Source organism: Chiloscyllium punctatum, chromosome 13, assembly GCF_047496795.1.
Source record: "Chiloscyllium punctatum isolate Juve2018m chromosome 13, sChiPun1.3, whole genome shotgun sequence".
Lineage (NCBI taxonomy): Eukaryota > Metazoa > Chordata > Chondrichthyes > Orectolobiformes > Hemiscylliidae > Chiloscyllium > Chiloscyllium punctatum.
Window position 1 is genome coordinate 79,964,811 of NC_092751.1, and position 19,816 is coordinate 79,984,626.

General features: G+C 42.1%; 1 protein-coding gene across 1 annotated transcript in view; it reads right to left on the reverse strand.

The window, feature by feature from the left end:
- The window catches only part of tm9sf3 (transmembrane 9 superfamily member 3), a 148,134-nt gene that overhangs the window by 41,680 nt on the left and 86,638 nt on the right, over positions 1-19,816 (reverse strand). Inside the window, exons 9-10 of the mRNA XM_072582943.1 lie at positions 13,655-13,785; positions 8,804-8,943 (exon numbers count right to left, since the gene is read on the reverse strand). Of these exons, the coding sequence (XP_072439044.1) occupies positions 8,804-8,943; positions 13,655-13,785 (271 nt within the window). The remainder of the gene's footprint in view (positions 1-8,803; positions 8,944-13,654; positions 13,786-19,816) is intronic.

The following is a 19,816-nucleotide window of genomic DNA, read 5'->3' on the forward strand; positions in this document are numbered from 1 at the left end:
CTCACAGGTCTGTAATTACCTGGATGATCTCTGCTACTTTTTTTAAGCAAGGTGACAACATTAGCAATTCCCCAGTCCTCTGGGACCTCCCCATGCTGCAAACATGACTTTCTACTTTTAGACACGTAATATTGCAACACAAATTAGTGTTGCTAGATTTGTGCACAATCATAGAACATGGAACAATATAGCATAGGAACAGACCCTCTTGCCCACCATGTCTGATGCCATTCCAAATTAATCCTACCTGCACACTGTTCATGTGTGTTTAGTCTCGCCCTCGAAGTGCCACTTTCATTGTCTTTGCTTCTACTACCTCCCCTAGCAATGTGTTCCAGCCATCTACCACCCTCTGTATAGAAAGAAACTTGACTTGCACATCTCCTTTAAATTTTCCCCACCTTATCTTAAGCCTATGTCCCCAGTATTTGGTATTTCTACCTTAGGAAAAAACTCCGACAAACAATGACACTCGATTTTGTCTACTTCTATCAGGCCACCCCCTCAGCCTCCAACATTCTAGCAAAAAAAACCCCAAGTTTGTCAATTTCTCCTTATAGCTAATATTCTCTAATCCAGGCAAAAGCCTGGTAAATTTCTTCTGGATCCTCTCCAAAGCCTCTACATTCTTCCTATAGTGATCAAAACTGTATATCATATTCCAAACGTGACTTAACTGAAGTTATATATAGCTGCAACATGACTCGCCAACTTTTATATTCAATGCCCCAACTGATGAAGTATGCCATATGCCTTCTTTCAGGACTTGCACCCAAGATTGTTGTTTATCAATGCTTCTAAAGGTCCTGCCATGTACTGTACACTTTTCTCTCGTATTTGACCTCCCAAAATGCACTACCTTACACTGCTGTGGTTTGTTCGCCGAGCTGGGAATTTGTGTTGCAGACGTTTCGTCCCCTGTCTAGGTGACATCCTCAGTGCTTGGGAGCCTCCTGTGAAGCGCTTCTGTGATCTTTCCTCCGGCATTTGTAGTGGTTTGAATCTGCCGCTTCCGGTTGTCAGTTCCAGCTGTCCGCTGCAGTGGCCGGTATATTGGGTCCAGGTCGATGTGCTTATTGATTGAATCTGTGGATAAGTGCCATGCCTCTAGGAATTCCCTGGCTGTTCTCTGTTTGGCTTGTCCTATAATAGTGTTGTTCCAGTCGAACTCAAGTTGCTTGTTATGTGTGTGTGTGGCTACTAAGGATAGCTGGTTGTGTCGTTTCATGGCTAGTTGGTGTTCATGGATGTGGATCGTTAGCTGTCTTCCTGTTTGTCCTATGTAGTGTTTTGTGCAGTCCTTGCATGGGATTTTGTACACTACATTGGTTTTGCTCATGCTGGGTATCGGGTCCTTCGTTCTGGTGAGTTTTTGTCTGAGAGTGGCCGTTGGTTTGTGTGCTGTTATGAATCCTAGTGGTCGCAGTAGTCTGGCTGTCAGTTTGGAAATGCTTTTGATGTATGGTAGTGTGGCTAGTCCTTTGGGTTGCGGGATGTCCTCGTTCCGTTGGACAAATTCCCAGCTCGGCGAACAGAACCACAACAATGAGCACCCGAGCTACAAATCTTCTCACAAACTTTGAATTAATTTGCACTAGTCTGCCATTTACCATTTCTCTGCCCAACTTTTCAACTGATCGATATCCTGCTGTATCCTTTGACAAATCCATAACTCCACCAATTTTTGTGCTGGCTGCAGACTTAAATCAGATCACTCATGTTCATCCAATTCATTTATATATTATAAAACAACAGATGTTCCAGCACCAACCCTTGCAGATCTTCACTGGCTACAGAGTCCAGTCAGAAAAACACCCTCCCACAATTACACTCTGCCTTCTATGCCAGTTTTGTATCCAATTTGCCAATTTACTATGGATGGCATGAAGTTTAATCATCTTGATCAGCCTACCAAGACGGACCTTGTTACACAGAGTCATATAGCATGGAAACAGACCCTTCATCCAGACTAACCACATTCCCAAACTAAATTAGTCCTACTTGCCTGCATTTGGCCCGTATCCCTCAACATTTCCTATTCACGCACTTATCCTCATGTCTTTTAAATGTTGTAACTGTACCTGCAACCACCACTGCTTCTAGCAGTTCATTTCACACATGAATCACGATGTTTTTAAAAAAAGTTCCTCTTCATGTCCTTTTTAAAATGTTCCCTTCTCACCATGAAAAAAACCTAAGTTTTGAACTCCCCCACCCTAGGCAAAAGACCCTTACTGTTCACCTTATTTATGCCACTCATGATTTTATAAACCTTTATAAGGTCACCCATCAACCTCCTACACTCCAGCGAAAGTCGTCCCAGTTTATCCAGCATCTCCTGACAACCCAAACCCTCCATTCCCAACAACATCCTCGTAAATCTTTTCTGAACCCTCTCCAATTTCCGAACATCCTTCCTCAAGCTGGGCGATCAGAATTGCATACGGTACTCCAGAAGAGGTCTCATCAATGTCCTGTACGTCCTTAACATAACATCTCAACTCCCATTCTCAAATACTTTACTAATGTCCACATAGACAATATCCACTGCCCTACTGCCTCAATTACAGAGTCATAGAAATGTACAGCACAGAAACAGACTCTTTGGTCCGACTCATCCATGCTGACCAGATAGCCTACATTAATCTAGTCTCATTTTTGCCAGCACTTGGCCCATATGCCTCTAAACCCTTCCTATTCATATACCCATCTAGATGCCTTTTAAATGTTGTAATTGTATCATCCTCCACCACTTCCTCTGGTAACTCATTCCATATATGCACCACCCTCTTCGTGAAAAGGTTGCCCCTTAGGCCCCTTTTAAATCTTTCCACTCTCACAATAAACCTATACTCTCTAGCTCTGGACTCACTCACCAAGGAAAAACCTTGTGTAGTTACCCTATCCATGCCCCTCGTGGTTTTACTTACCTTTATAAGATCACCCCTCAGGCTCTGATGTTCCAGGGTAAACAGCCTCAGCCTATTCAGTCTCTCCCTATAGCTCAAACCCTCCAACCCTGGCAGCATCCTTGTAAATCTTCTCTGAATTCTTTTAAGTTTCACAACATCCTAAAGCAGGGAGACCAGAATTGCACACAATATTCCAAAACTGGCCTAGCCAATGTCCTATGAAACTGCAACATGACCTCACAACTCTTATACTCAATGCTCTGACCAATAATGCAACTCATACCAAATACTTTCTTCACTATCATAACTACCTGCAAATCCACTTTGAAGGAACTATGAATTTCAATCTAAGGTCACTTTGTTCAGCATCTTCCTCACAAAGCACAACTAAATTTGAGACACTAGCATAAAGCCACACGGACTATCCCTAATAAATTTGTTCTTCTCCAAATGAGTAAGTCCTGTCCCTCAGAACATTCTCCAATGATTTCCGTGCCACTTGTCTATAATTTCCTGCAATATCTTTGTTGCTCTTCATAAAGGAAGAACATTGGTTATGCGTCCGTCTCGGGGACCTCGGCTGTGGCTAAAGAAGCTACAAGATCTCTGTCATGGCCCCAGCAATTTCCTCCCTTGCTTCCATCAGGCTCTGGGGATTTATCTATTTTAATGTTTTCAAGACACGCAAGATCTCTTCCTTCTTAATATTGACATGACCCAAAATATCAGCATACCCTAAATCTTACCATCATTAACATCCTTCTCCTTGGGTGAATACACAGTACCCATTAAGGATCTCAACCACTTGCTCCATACAAGTTCTCTCCTTTGTCCTTGAATGGACCTGCCCTTTCTCAGCTAGTCTCTTATTCTTAATATATGTATTCACCTTAATTCTACTTGCCAAGGACATATTATGGTCCTTCTGGCCTTCCTAATTTTTATTTAAGCTCTTTTCTCCTTTTATATTCCTCAAGGGCCTTATTTTATCATAGAGCTTCAATCAACAAGACAATGAAAACACTTGGGTTATGTACCTTCAAAAAAGTTACTGCGCTGTCACAGCACTGCAATGATGCTCGAAGTCACAGAATACATGTGCCCGATATACTTTTGTGACTGACCATGATAAACCATCCTTCGTCATTCATCTTGACACTGACATCATGCATTCACCAGCTTGGCTACCAACCCTGCTCCATTCCTGTCTTTTTAATCAGAGCCAGACAATTACATGCAATGGTTTATCTAACAGCTATTACACCATGAGCTCTGGCGTCCTCTACCCATAATGCTCTATTGCTCACCTCCAGAATCTTTGGTCACATTAGCCAATAACATGCCAGATTCTACATATACGCTGACAAAACAACTCTATCCCATCACTATCTATCTCAACTACTTCAGTGCCTTTGGTTTGTCATGTTGCTTGCCTGGCATCCAGAACTGAATAAGCAGTTGTGCCTTGCAACTAAGTATTTGGAAGACTAGGACACTGTCTCCAGCAGCTACTACAAACTGCCACGGGTTTTCCCTGGAGACATGTCAGAGTCACAACATAGATACAGGTCCTTCAGCCTAAGTTGTCTTCACAAAGCCATCAAGAACTCAAACAGACAATACCAGACTAAATCAGGGTCCTAGACTAACTACACAAATACACATTGACTGCAGCAAGACATACACCATATTATGGAATACAAGGCAAAGTGAAGTAGAGTTGCTGACAACAACACATCCTTCCCTGATGGGCTCAATGTACTTTATGCTCATTTTGAACAGGTTAGTGAAATGATGTCACCTGCCCCAATAGCCTTGGACACACCTGTACCCACAATCACAGCCACAGCCACAGCCATCAGATCGGCCTTCTTGAGAGTTTGAGCTGAATTTGACCAGAGAGAGTATACAAGGAGTGTAATAAGGGGCAGTCACCGCTGTACACCCAGATCCTACACAGACCAGCTGGCAGGATCATTTGCCAACATCTTTAACCTCTCCTTGCTATAGGAGGTTCCCACCTGCTTCAAGAAGACCACTATCATACTGGTGCCACAGAAAAATCAGGCAATGTGTCTTAATGACTATCTCCTGATGGCTCTGACATCCATCATTATGAAGGCCTCAAGAGGTTACTGATGGCACATATCAACTCTAGCCCCCAGACTGCCTCTATCCACTACAATTCACTTACTGGTGCAAAAGTTCAAAGGCAGACGCCATCCCTGGCACATCTGCATAATGCCAGACTCCCATTTATTGACTTTAGCTGGGACTTCAACACCATAATTCTAAGCAAACTCCAAGACATAGGATTCTGCTCCCCTCTGCAAATGGATCCTCGACTTCCTTACCTACAGATCAAAATCAGCAAGGATAGGTGACAACACCACGCCCACAATAATCCTCAATACCGGTGCCCTGCAGGGCTGCATACACTCCTTATATACTGTGTGGCTAAATTCAACTCAAACTCTATTTACAAATTTGCTGATGACACCACTGTAGTGGGTTGGATCTCAAAAAGACAGAATACAGAAAAGAGATAGACAGCTTAGTGGCATGGTGTAGAGACACCAATCTCTCCTTCAATGCCAGCAAAATGATGGAGCTTGATCATCGACTTCAGAAAGCACAGTAGAAGACACGCCCCTGTCTGTATAGGTCGTTCTGCTATAACATGCGATTCATTAACATAAGTTCACTATAACATGATTAACAAATTGGATGCGGACACGGTTTCCAAAGTTGTGAAGTTTAAAAGCATGCATTGGTTATAATGCGATGCTAGCCCCATTAGTCTCAATGGTGCTGCTACCACATGATTTTCTTATAACACTGGATTACACGAGAACAGAACTACCACATTATAGCAGAACTGACTGTACCAATGATGCTGAGGTGGAGATGGTAGAGAGCTTCAAGTTCAAGGGATAAATATCACCCATATACTCTGGTCCATCCATGACAATACTACTGTCAATAAAGGACACCACTTCCTCAGAAAGCTAAAGAAATTCAGTATGTCCACAATGACTCTTGACAATTTTTATAGATGCACCACAGAAAGCATCCTATCTGGGTGCATCACAGCTTGGTATGACGACTGTTCTGCCAACACTGCAAGAAAATACAGAGTAGTGAACACAGCCCAGTCCATTGCAAAAACCAGCCTTCCTTCCATTGACTCCATTGATACTTATCACTGCCTCGGGAAAGCTGCCAATATAATCAAAGCTCCTTCCCACTCCGGTTATATTCACTTTCACCCTCTTCCATCAGGTAGAAGATATAAAAGGTTAAAAACAGGCAGCAGATTCAAACAGCTTCAAGAACAGCTTCTTCCTGCTGTTATCAGGTTTATGAACTGATCAACATTATAGGTGATCTTTCTCTGCATCCTCTCTGTAGTTAGAACATAATACTGTGTGTAGTGTTACATCACCCTGATGAACGCATGTAAGGTATGATTTGTCTGGTTAGCAAACTTTTCACTGTACATGTGAAAATAATAAATCAAATCAAATCTTTACTAACCAACAAACACCAAGCTATACTAATCCAATTTACCTGCTCTTGGTCAACTGCCTACTATGCCTACTAAGTGTTAACCCAGATGCTTAAATGTTGCAAGAACATATGCCTCCAACAGCCTCTCAGGCAATGATTTCCACATTTCTACCACCCTCTGAATGAAAAATGTTCCTTAGTTACTCCTCACTTTAAATTTGTAACCTCTGGTGTTAGACATGTCTGCCTTGGGGAAAAGATTCTCATGATCTACCTTATCCAAGATTCTCATATCTTTTGCATGCCTCAATCAGATCACACCCCTCAGTCTCCTCTGCTCTAAGCAAAACAAATCCAGCCTATCCAGTTTCTCCTCATAACAGACTTTCCATTACAGGCAACATCCTAGAGAATCATCTTTGCACCCTCTCCAGCGCAATCACATCCTTCCAATAGCATGGCGAACAGAACTACATGTAGTATTCTGACTGCAGCCTTAACCAATTTTTTAAATGACGTTGTAATAAGAATTGCTTGCTGCTATGTTCTATACCCAGCTTTTGAAAACAAGCAACCAGTACACCTTCACGTAGGGGGCGGAGTCAGAGGGGATGTCAGATGGGCTGGGTTTTGGGGGCTCGCTCAGGGGCAAGGTGGGGGGGTGGAAAAGAGGGCAGGGTTAGGGGAGTCTGACAAGAGCGGGTTTTGGGGGGGTGGGGGGTGGATGGGTCTCATGCACAATGTGCTGCTGCCTAGTCTTCTGAATGGGGAGCAGACTTAACGAGTGCTAGCTGTGTCAACCCCTTTCTACTGATTTGTATGTATGTATGGGGGCGGGAGAGGGTGCAGGAGGGCTTCAGCAATGCTGCAGGTTCCTTGCACCCGTGTGTGTCTGCTCAGAAACAAACCCTGAGACAGAGAGGGGGAGCAAGGCGGGCAGAATGAGGGAAAAGGAAACTTAAAAAAAACCTCAGAGCCCCAGAGGTGAGGCATTGAATCGATTAACCGAATAATTAATCATCCGATTGAAATAGCTCCCACCCATCTCATTTGGATAATCGAGGTTCCTCTGTACTGACACACTGTTGAGCTTTTGTTATCTTCTCCATCACGAAGACTGCCTCCTAACATCCATAATCTTGAACTCACCCAAACTCAGCTGCTAATGTCCTAACATACTCCATCTCCTGTTTACCTATCAGTGACCCATACTGGGTCCTGATTAAAACAATCATTTAAAGAGTCTCATCCTTGTTTTCAAATCTTTCTGACTTCCGCCATCACCCTCTCTGATCTCCAGCCCTCCGACCTTCAGAGATGATTGCACCCGGCCAATTCTAGCCTTTGTTATCCCTTCCCTGACTCTAATGATTCTAACTCCTCCAAGACTAGCAACTGCACCCCCACCTGCCTCAGTCATAAGCTCTAAAATTTTCTTCAGAAACATCTCCCTCTCTTTTCCAAAATATTTCTCAAAACCTACCTCTTTAACCAGACTTTTAGCCATCTGCTCTAAGTAATTCTCAAGTGTTATATTCTGTTTGATACTTGTTCTTCAGTTTACTATTCATCAATAGTTTGAACATCTGCTCACGAACTCAGTACTATGTGACTTAGACTGGTCCCAAAGACAACCTGACTACATTCCACAATAAAAAAGGTTGATTCTTAACAGTACAGCTGATGTCATGAAGGAGAAGAAGCAGTGGCATAGAGGTTATGGCACTGTACAAGGGTGCTAGGCTAATGATCTGGGCAATACTGAAGAGGAGTTGTATGGAAGTTGAAACCTGAACTTTGTTTCTCTCTCCACCCATGTTGTCAGACCTAGTTTCTGCAGCACTTTCTGCTTTAATATTCTGCCGTCAGAGCTCAAATCCTTCTGTAGCAGATGGTTGAAATTTGAAATTAAAATCTGAAACTTAAAGCTAGTCTAATGGTGATCATGTAACCGTTGTCGATTGTTGTAAAGACCTGCCTGGTTCACTAATGTCCTTTATGGAACACAATCTACCACCTTACCTTGCCTGGCCTACATGTGCCTCCACGTCTTCGGCAATGTGGTCGAATCTGAACTACCCTCCCTAATGATCCAACAAGTCACTCAGTTCAAGGGCGATTTGCGATGGGCAACAAATGTTGACCGTACCAGTGATGCCATTCCCCATGCAAGAATAAAAAAAATTCAAGGTGTCCAATGTCATTTCAACAACACAAAATGAAACTGCAACCTGTTCAGAGCTTCTCCATAAAGTTTAGCTGCACACATGCAAAACTGAAGTTTTAACAGATCTGAAACATGCAAAAAGCAATTTACATATTCAACTTTTGAAGAACAAATCATCCATATCGCAATATTTAATGTTGTCCTGTGTACTTACCACTTCTTTTCTGGAATTGGGCGTGGTACTGCATTAACACGACAAGGAAAGTTGGGCTGTCCTGACATGTTCCGACCAAGAATAGTGCCCACCAAGTTCAGTGGAAGGATGACAAAAAAGCAGATGCAGCACACAGCAACCTTTGAGAAGAGAGAGAACATTCAAAAAATCAACTCAACTTGACTTCATACTTTGCTTATATTGCACATTGGAAACATTTTGATAATTTGTAAACCCAAATCATATAAACTCACATCAGTGTGAACAGCACCCACTGCGATCGGATACATGTAACTGCCAGTGCTGCACAGTCTTTATAAAAAGTGAGCTCAATCCATAAAAATGGAGATTATTCTGAATTTACTTGTACAACATAGGAATGATTAATGGATACACTGGATCCGGTAAGATGGGAAAATTCAAATGGAAAAACAGACGTATTAAGATGAACATAGCTAGAAAAACCTGCCATCACAAAGCATACAACTGATCTGCAATGTCTATTCCTGGTCACTGAGCATCCCTTGAAAACAAGTGATTTCTTGCTATAGACAGCAATGTTGGCCACGAGTCTGTCATTCTTGCATTTTGAACTAAGGGAAAGCTGAACCAATTGCTATTTTTAAAAATCTCTGGCCTCAGGTTTTTGTCCTTTATTATTCTTCTTCCCAGCTCACAAAACAAGCTTGAAACATCAATGCTTATTCACATACAATTCAACAGAAGCTGCCCAGGTATCTTTAGATTAATAAAACCATTTAAAATAACACAAGTGCATTCTAGATTGGAATGATGTGGCCATCCTGACAAAGTGCAATAACCTACATCCAGTTCACTAAGGGAAAAGGTCTGAGCCTAAACAGTGAACGGAAAAGAAAAAGGAATTTTCAATTAGATATCCCTGGTTAATTCATTTATCCAACTTGAGATCCTCTGTCCACCATTAGAAAGACAGTGTACATGCGCCATCCAGAGGCAGATTGAGGCACTGGCATTCATAAGCAACACTCAAGAACACAGCACAGGTTCTTAAGGCAACAAGGAGAACTTAAAATTGGCACTTTTTCTCTGTTGTTTATGTATCGATGTGGTTATCTCATATTTATCTTAAATCAGTGGGCCCAGTATTCAGTTCTCAATTCAGAGGTATACAGTTGGGAGGAGATTGAGCGCTTTGGAAGCATCACTGACAGTCAACAATGAGATGCTAGAAGACTGGAGGATGGCTCATTATTTCAGAAAGGTGGCAAAGAAAAGCCAGGCAACAACAGACCAGTGAGCCAGATGTCACTGGTGGGTAGGTTGTTGACGGGGATTCTGAGGGAAATGATTCCGGTATTTAGAAAGGCAAGGACTGGTTAGGGATAGTCAACTTTGCTTTGGGATGCGAAATCATGACTCATTAACTTGACTGAGTTTTTTGAGCGGATGACAAAGAAAATTGATGAAGGAAGAGTGGTAGAAGCTTCAGCAAAGTATTCAACAAAGTTCTGCATGATAGACTGGTGAGCAAGGTTAGATTACATGCAATCAGAAAGATGCCAATTAGACACAAAATTGGCATGAAGATAGAAGACAGAGGAAGGTGGTAGAGGGTTGTTTTTCTAACAGGAAGCCTGTGACCAGTGGTGTGCTGCAAGGATCATTGCTGGGCCCATTGCATTTTGTCATTTATGTCATTGATTTGGATAAGAATATAGGAAGTATGGTTAGTAAGTTTGATACCAAAATTGGTGGTCAAGTGGACAGTGAAGGTGACTATCTCAAGGTACAACAGACCTTGATCAGATGGGTCAATGGGCTAAGGAATGGCCAACGAAGTTTAATTTAGATAACTGTGAAGTGTTGCATTTTGGTAAGGCAAACCAGTGTAGGACTTATACAGTTAACGGTCGAGACCTGGGGAGTGCTGTCAAACAAAGAGACCGAGGATCCAGGTGCATAGTTCCTTGAAAGTGGAGTCACAGGTAGACAGGGTGATGAAAGTGGTGCGTGGCACGCTTTCCTTCTTCATTGGTCAGTGCATTGAGTGCAGGAGCTGGCATGTCACGTTGCAGCTGTACAAGACACTGATGAGATCATTTTTAGAATACTGTGTTCAATTCTGGTCTCCCTACAACAGGAGAGAAGTTGTTAAACTTGAAAGGGTTCAGAAAAGATTTACAGGAGTGTTGCCAGCATTGGAGGGTTTGGGTTATAAGGAGATGCTGAATTGGCTGGGGCTGTTCTCTCTGGGAGTGAAGACTGAACCTTATGATTAGATTAGATTCCCTACGATGTGGAAACAAGCCCTTCGGCCCTACTGGTCCACACCGACCCTCCGAAGAGTAACCCACCCTCTGACTAATGCACCTAACACTATGGGCAATTTAGCATGGCCAATTCACCTGACCTGCACATCTTTGGAGTGTGGGAGGAAATTGGAGCACCCGGAGGAAACCCACGCAGACACGGGGAGAATGTGCAAACTCCACACAAATAGTCGCCCGAGGCTGGAATCGAACCTGGGACCCTGGTGCTGTGAGGCAGCAGTGCCAGAGGGAAATGAGCCAAATGCTGGCTAATGGGACTGGAGTTTTAAAAATGTATTTGTGGGACTTGAGCATCGCTGGCTGGCCAGCATTGATAGCCAATTCCTGTTTGCCCTCGAGGTGGTGGTGAGCTGCCTTTTTGAATCGATGCAATTCATTGCTGTGGGTTGACCCACAATGCCGGTAGGGAGAAAATTGCAGGAGTTTGACCAACGACTGTAAAGGAACGGCGGTATATATCGAAATCACCATGCTGCCCACCAGCAAGGGAACGTTATTACCTTGGGGTGATTTGCTGAGGAGAACACCCCAAGAATGGCTGGGCCTCCCTACTGATAAAAAGTTTCAGACTCAAACAAATAGTCCTGGTACACAATACCCTGCTGAATTATTGGTTCAGTGGTTAGCACTGCTGCCTCACAGCACCAGGGACCCGAGTTTGATTCCATCCTGGGGTGACCATCTGCATGTGCTAGTGTCTGTATGGGTTTCCTCCAGATGCTCCAGTTTCTTCCCACAATCCAAAGATGTGCAAATTTGGTGGACTGGCAATGCTAAATTACCCATAGTGTTCAGGGATGTGTAGGTTGGGTGCACTGGTCATGAGAGATGCAGGGATGGGATGTGTGATTCTCTTCGGAGTGTCAGTTTGGACCGGTTGGCCCAGGTGGCTTGTTTCCACACTATAGGGATTTTATATTAAAAAAAGCCAAGCTGCATTTGATGAATTTCAATATGCATGAGATGCTGAACATTAGGAGAAAGTATTAGAAGCGTTAATTCATCACGTGCCACTGATCTAGTTACAGAGAGGCTAGACAATCTGAGAATGCTAACAGACAACAATTGAAGTTGAACATCCATTATTAAAGGTAAAGGAATATATTACTTTTATCATAAAAATCAACCGATAAAATGAAGGCTATCTTGCTGAACTGAAACTTTACATTGTTCAAGTCACATTGAGTGCTCCATTCAGTTTCAGAAACTGAGTCAACAAAGGGAGGTGCTGCATTCTGGAACAGTAAATCAGAGCAGAACTTATACACTTAATGGTAAGGTCTAAGGAAGTGTTGCTGAACAGAGAGACCTTGGAGTGCAGGTTCATAGATCCTTAAAAGGAGAGTTGCAGATAGATAGGATAGTGAAGGCAGCATTTGGTGTGCTCAGAGCATTGAGTATAAGGGTTGGGAGTTCATGTTGCTGCTGTACAGAACATTGGTTAGGCCAGTTTTGAAATATTGTGTGCAATTCAGGTCTCCCTGCTATAGGAAGGATGTTGTGAAACTTGAAAGGATTCAGAAAAGATTTACCAGGATGTTGCCAGATTTGGAGAATTTGAGCTAGAGGGAGAGGCTGAATAGGCTAGGGCTGTTTGTCTGGAGTGTCAGAGGCCGAGGGGTGATCTTATAAAGGTTTATAAATTCATGAGTAGCATGGATAGGATAAATAGACAAGATCTTTTGCCTGGAGTTGGGGAGTCCAGAACTAGAGGGCATAGGTTTCCGGTGAGAGGGGAAAGATAGAAAAGGGACTTAAGGGGGCAACCTTTTCACACAGAGGCTGGTACTTGCATGGAATGAGCTGCCAGAGGAAGTGGTGGAGGCTGGTACAATTGCAGCATTTAAAAGGCATGTGGATAGGTATATGAATAGGCAGGGTTTAGAAGGATGCGGCAAAAGTGAGGACTGCAGATGCTGGAGATCAGACTCAAGATTAGAGTGGTGCTGGAAAAGCACAGCAGGTCAGGCAGCATCCAAGGAGCAGGAAAATCAACCTTTCAGGCAGGAGCCATTCTTGATGAAGGGCTCCTGCCCGAAACATCAATTTTCCTGCTCCTTGGATGCTGCTTGACCTGCTGTGCTTTTCCAGCACCACTCTAATCTTACAGGGATATGGGCCAAGTGCTGACAAATGGGACTAGATTAGGTTAGGATATCTGGTCAGCATGGAGGAGTTGGACCAAAGGGGCTGTTTCTGATTACAGAGATAACCCTTAATGGTAGACAGTACTACTGAGAGTGAATACTGAGAGCAAAGTCTTGATACTTTAGCTTTAAAATTATTTAAGAGATACACAAAATACCAGTGAGCAAGCTTAAACTAGTTCAAGACTAAACTCAGCCTAATGGCAAGGAAGAAGCCTGCATATAACATCATTCTATACTGAAAGAACATCAAATGTAACAAATGCAACTCAAATCTACTACAGTAAAAGTCAGTAAAACTTTGGTGTCGGGAACAACCATCTATGGGTGGATAAGATAAACTACTTTGTGTATTTACACTCATTTTTGTGAAGACTACCTAACATGCTTACCATTGTTCCAAAAGGAATAGCTCGTGATGCATGATAATACATTGCAATGAAATTTATGAAGAATGCAGTTCCGCACACCATGGCTGGGATCAAGAATGCTCCAATGAACATCTGCTTTATCCACCTTCTGCCTGTTTATAAATAAAAAGTAGAAAGCCAAAATTAAAGCTCATTTCAAACAACTTCACCTATTCACAGAGAAAGCAAGGAACTGCATTTACATAACATCTTTCACAGGCCAAGGAAGTTCAAATGACTTTCCAGTTAATAAATTATATTCCTCCCAATGTGCAGCAAATGCTTCATTCTCTCAAGTTCCCCAAACCTGACACCAAAGTGTGTTGCTGTTCGTGCGTGGCAAATTGATCTCTGCCTGGCCGAGGTAGAACACCACCAACTCCGGGATACCTACACCTTGAACATAACCACCAGTGAACATCAAGCCTTTGTTTCAAAGATTGCCACTGGCATAATTTCACTATAATTTCTTATGCCAGTGTCCAGCACCTCTAAGCACAGTCCACAAATCTACTGATTTCTGCCTCTTTTATTGGATCCTCGAACAGGACAGCTCCATGAGGCCACTGTTTCAACCTGCTCTGTGTACTCTAACTTGTATCACTCAGAACTAATTTTTTCGCACCTTGTCCAGTCTCTACCCACCCCCTTGTGACTCTTTCAACACCAGTCACTAAACGGTTTCCTAATTGAAACTGACGAATTTTCTTGGCACATCTATTCTTGAGCAGGAAGGCTCCAGTGTTATCATTTCTCTTTTGACCGGAAACCCAGTCACACTCCACCCCACACCACTTGAACTGGTTCTCACATGGAACAATTTCTCCTTTGTCTCAATTTATTCATCCCAATGCAGGACGTTGCCATGGAAACCTGCACAGGTCCCGTGTGTGTTTTTTTTTTGAGAGATGCTTGGAACATTCCTTGTTTTGGTCATACTCAGGTCCACTGCCTCACCCCTTTTGTCTGTGACTACGTATTCAGGGCTCCAGGTAAACAATAACGTGCTTGTAATTCTTTACATTTAGTATACTGCACTCACTCTGCTCGACATGAAGTGAGGAGAAACCAGGAAATTACAGAACCGGCAGTGTAACGTTGATGGTGGGGATGTTACTAGAATCTATTGTCATTTAGAAAGACATGGGTTAATAAAAGAGAGCAGCTGGCATGGGCTTGAGAGTCCAGCTGGCAGGGGGGTGGGAACTTATGCAGGGAGACAGAATTGAAGGAAACAAGGGCAAAAACAAAAGACAGAATGGGAAATGAGAAAAGTGATTCAAGGTCAAGAATCAAACAGGATTATAGCACAAAATAATGCAAATGGGATTAAAAACATGAAAAAGACAAATCTTAAGGCCACGTGTCTTAATGTGCAGAGCATTTGCACAAATCCGTGTGGATAAATTAACAGCACAAACAGGTAAGTAAATAAACAAATAAACATTAATACAATCTGGCTAAAAAAGCAGAGCTGATGATATGAAGCTGTTTAGATTTCAGTAAAGGGGACAAAGGGATTGATTATGACAGAAATATAGAGTACGAGAATATGCTTGCGGGGAGGCATGCAAACTCATGGTAAATGCTTCTATAGATATGTGAAGATAAAAAGATTAGTGAAGACAAAAAGAATAGTGAAGACAAATATAGGCCCCTTACAGTGAGGAGTGGAGCAGCTTATAATGAGCAACAAAGAAATAGCAGCCCAATTAAATACAAACTTTGGTCTGTCTTCACAATAATAGTTCAAATATTGCCCCAAAAATGTTGGGGAACACGGGACCTAATGAGGTGGTGGATTGGAGAATATTATTCGTAGGAAAATGGCATTGGGGAAAATGGTGTGATCAAATGCTGAAAAATATCAGTGCCTGATAATTTACATCCTGGAGTATATAAGTGCTCTGGAAATAGTGGATGCATCCACGGTCATCTTTCAAGATTCTGTGGAGTCTGGAACATTTCCTATGGAGTGGAAGATAGCTAATATAACCCCACTAGAACTGGGGTTAGCTAGAATTGGTCGTGGGGAAAATGTTGGAGGTCATTATAAAAGATTTAATAGCAGAGTATTTGGAAAACAGTGACAAGATCAGACATAATCAGCATGGATTTTGCGTGGGAAATCATACTTTCCAAATCTACTGGAACTTTGAGAGGATGTAATTAGTGAAGTTGCTATGCGGGAAGAGAATTGGAAAAAATGTTTATTTTGTTTCCTGCATGCCAACCAGGTCTCTAACCATGCCAGGACACTAACTTAATCCTACATGCTTCAATTTTACATACTCATCTCTTACGTGGAACTTTATCAAAAGCTTTCTGAAAGTCCAAGTTAAATTCCATATTTAAAGAAATGAGCAGAAAAACGAGAGAGAAAACTGACAGGGAGTCCAGAGCAAGGAGTCACAGTCTAAGGATACAAACTAGGCCACTTAGGACTGAAACAAAGAGAAATTTCTTCATTTAAAGACTGGTGGGCATGTGGAATTCTTTGTCACAGAAAGCAATTCCAAACAAAATACAATGTTTTCAAGAATTAATTAGATATAGTTTGCAGGGATCAAAGGGAAGACAGCGGGAATAGGTACCGAGTGAGCTGATCAGCCATGATCATATCAAATGCCCCGAAGGCTTGAAGAGCCAAATGGGCCTATTCCTATTCATCTTTACTCAATTTCTCGGACTTGTTAAAGGCAAACTGCACCAATCTAACTTTAATGACAGTCATAAAGCATTGAACCAGTCCAAGCCGAACATACTCCCACCTACTTGGTCCTAGCCCATATCTCTCAAAACCTCTCCTATTTTTGTACTTGTCCAAATGCCTTTTAAATATTGTAATTGTACCCACATGACCCCTTATACCTTTTTTAAACCTTTCTTCTCTCACCCTAAAAATGCGAGCTATAGTCTTGAAATCCCGCCATCCTAGGGAAAAGATAACTATCCATAGGGGTGGCACAGTGCTTAGCACTGTTGCCTCACAGCAGCAGGGTCCCAGGTTTGATTCCAGTCTCGGGTGACTGTCTGTGTGGAGTTTGCACATTCTCCCAGTGTCTGCGTGGGTTTCCTTCCAGGTCAGGTGAATTGGCCATGGTACATTAGTCAGAGGGAAATGGGTCTGGGTGGTTACTCTTCGGAGGGTCGGTGTGGACTGATTGGGCCGAAGGGCCTGTTTCCTCACTGTAGGGAATCTAATCTAAACTCATTATTTTATTAACTTCTATAAGGTTGCCTCTCAAACAAGGTGACAGAGAAGAGTGATCAACGTATTGAAGTAAATGTTGCCTTTCACAACTTTCTGAAGGCATTCAATGAAGTGTTGCAAAGGCATTTTAAGACGGAAGCCCATTTAATTGAGGACAATGTGGTAATTTGGATGCATAATTGATACTCTGACAGGAAGCAAAGGGTTGACGTTATGTGGACGTTTTTGGCAGTAAGCTGGTTTGTTGTGGTACTCCCAAAGCATTAGCTTTGGTCCTGTAACTCTTGTAAATGATCTGGACTTGGGTGCAGGGAGAAGCATTGTAATACTTGGAGATGGTATGAAGCTTGGGAAAGTAGATCATGATCCTGACACAATACCCAGTCAAAAATCAGTTCCTTAGAAACTGATGATGGGAGAAGACAGGATATTGAAGTCAAGGCTCAATATTTATTTCTTTTATTTCTGTGTATCACAGAAAATTGTGGTGCTGAATTTGAGATGGTAGCGTAACTGTAAATAACAAAAGCAGCAAAGGAGCAATGGAAGTGACAGGATCATGCAAGCATAAGCAACACTGCAGACCAAATAGGAGCCAAGCTAAATCATAGAAACTTCATGAGTGCTTGGCATTCCTCACATAAAAGTACACCAGGGGGTCAGCTATTCCTAGAGGTTACATAAACTCTATTTAAGACAGTGTGAAACAAGTGGTGCTGTTTAAATAGCAATAGAAGGGAACCAAAGGGCAGTTTCCATGCCTCAGTTTTCCAGCAGTAATAGAAGCCTATTACTGGGAGGATGTGAAAACATAGCAAATGTGTGGTTCAATTACCTTCAAGATTCACACACTTGCGCGAATTAACCAGATCACACTGCATCTCAGCTAAGGCGACAGATGAGTTGCAGTTTGATTCAGGAATGAAAAGAAAAAAAGCCAACCATAATTCATGGAACTGCTAAGTTAGCCAGGGAAATCTCTCGGATAGTATTGGACAGAATGTCATGCAAAATCTTCTGCAGGTGAATGGCCAATCATTTTCTGGTCTAGTCTCATACTCAAGTATAAGCCAAAATCAGAGATTCAAGCTCACGAAGCTCATCTCCTAACATCCTGAATTTCTAACTGCATCCTAAACTGACATTCTGGTCTTCATTATCTTGCCTGGCAGGTCAGTGGAAAGAATTTCAGGGAGTTTAGAAGGCACTCAATTTTTTAAAAATAGATTTTCCACAGTGTGGAAACATTCAGCCCAACAAGTCAACCCACCAAACAGCATCCCACCCAGACCTAATCTCCTCCTCTATCCCTGTAACCTGCAATCTGGTAAATTTATTTCTACCTATTCTTCACTAATTTTCCTTTATGTTTGTGGCTGCCCCAAAGCAGTGTTGCAGTAGCTCCTAGACATTTACATGCAATCGAAAATACTAACCACCATCACAAAGGAATTCCTGTGAAACAGTGACACAATATTTTTACATCATGGATAAAAAGACCAAGTGTTGATTGGGAGGGTATTACTTGCACTGTGTGGTGGATGAGTGAGCATTGTTGAAGCTCCACGAGGGTTCTTCTGTCTTTAATATGCTTATCGCAAGTACAAAACGCGAGGTGGACTTAAAAATAAGGTTACAGATGTTTTAGCTCTGATTCACAACAGCAACTAGAAAATCAATTTTTACAATATTCAGTTCAACTACAACCTTTGTTAATGACTGAGCTTTTCAATCAGAATGACTTCTCATGATACAAAAACAAATTGGAGAATCTCAGCAGGTCTGACAGCATCTGTGGAGAGAAAATAGAGCCAGCATGTCTAGTCCAGGAACCCTTCTTCTAATGTTAAGTGATTTCTCTTCACAGATACTGCCTGACCTGCTGAGTGTCTGAAGCAAGTTCCGTTTTGTTCATTTCAGATTCCCTGCATCTGCAATTCTTTGTTTTATTTTAGGGACCTTCCATAAAAGGTCAATTAAGGTGATGAACAGCCAGGGAGCTTTGCTAGGTAAATCAAAGAGTAGATGAAATTCCACAGCATAATTATAATGGTAAATTTTAAAATAAGCTACGAAAAACTTCCAGTAAGTTATCCAAACAAGTTGGGCAGATGGATGTTTGCTTTAAAACTTTATTATTTTTTTCCTCCAGAGAAGATGAGTCACCGGTATTAATTTTTAAAGTACCCAGAATATTTCAGTGTTCGACTAACACCACAAACACCAGTTCAGCTGCTGCATGCAGCAAAATTTAAGCAGGTCCCATACTACCAAAATCCAGTTGTCCACAGATTACCTTACCACAGTGATCATTACACTTTGTAATGGAGTACCATATGGTGCTAACAAAATTAGCAACAGGAAAAAGCCATTTGGATGAACAGACCCAGCCTTGTTGTTTAGTGGAAAAGCGCAGCAGGTCAGGCAGCATCCAAGGAGCAGGAGAATCGATGTTTCGGGCATGACCCCTTCTTCAGGAAGGGTTTAATTCCTGAAGAAGGGCTCATGCCCGAAACGTCGATTCTCCTGCTCCTTGGATGCTGCCTGACCTGCTGCGCTTTTCCAGCAACATATTTTCAGCTCTGATCTCCAGCATCTGCAGTCCTCACTTTCTCCTTGTTGTTTAGTGAACGAGCTTCCTTTTTCACCACAAATTCTCTCTTTAACCAGTTTATGCTGTCCCCTTTGAGTGTTTTCCTATGAAATTTAATCCATAACTCCTCTCCATTCCACAACAGCATCATAGATTAGTTCCTAGTTCCTTGATAGTTAAACTTATTCTCTTGGATCTGCAACCTTTGCTTTTATAAATTTGTTTGGCTTAATTATGTTAATTCTTTTCAATCTTGTCCATTTTCAAATATCCATTTGGCCATCTCAATTTTCCTGTTTTTAACTAACTATGGCTTAACCTATTCCAAGAAATTATT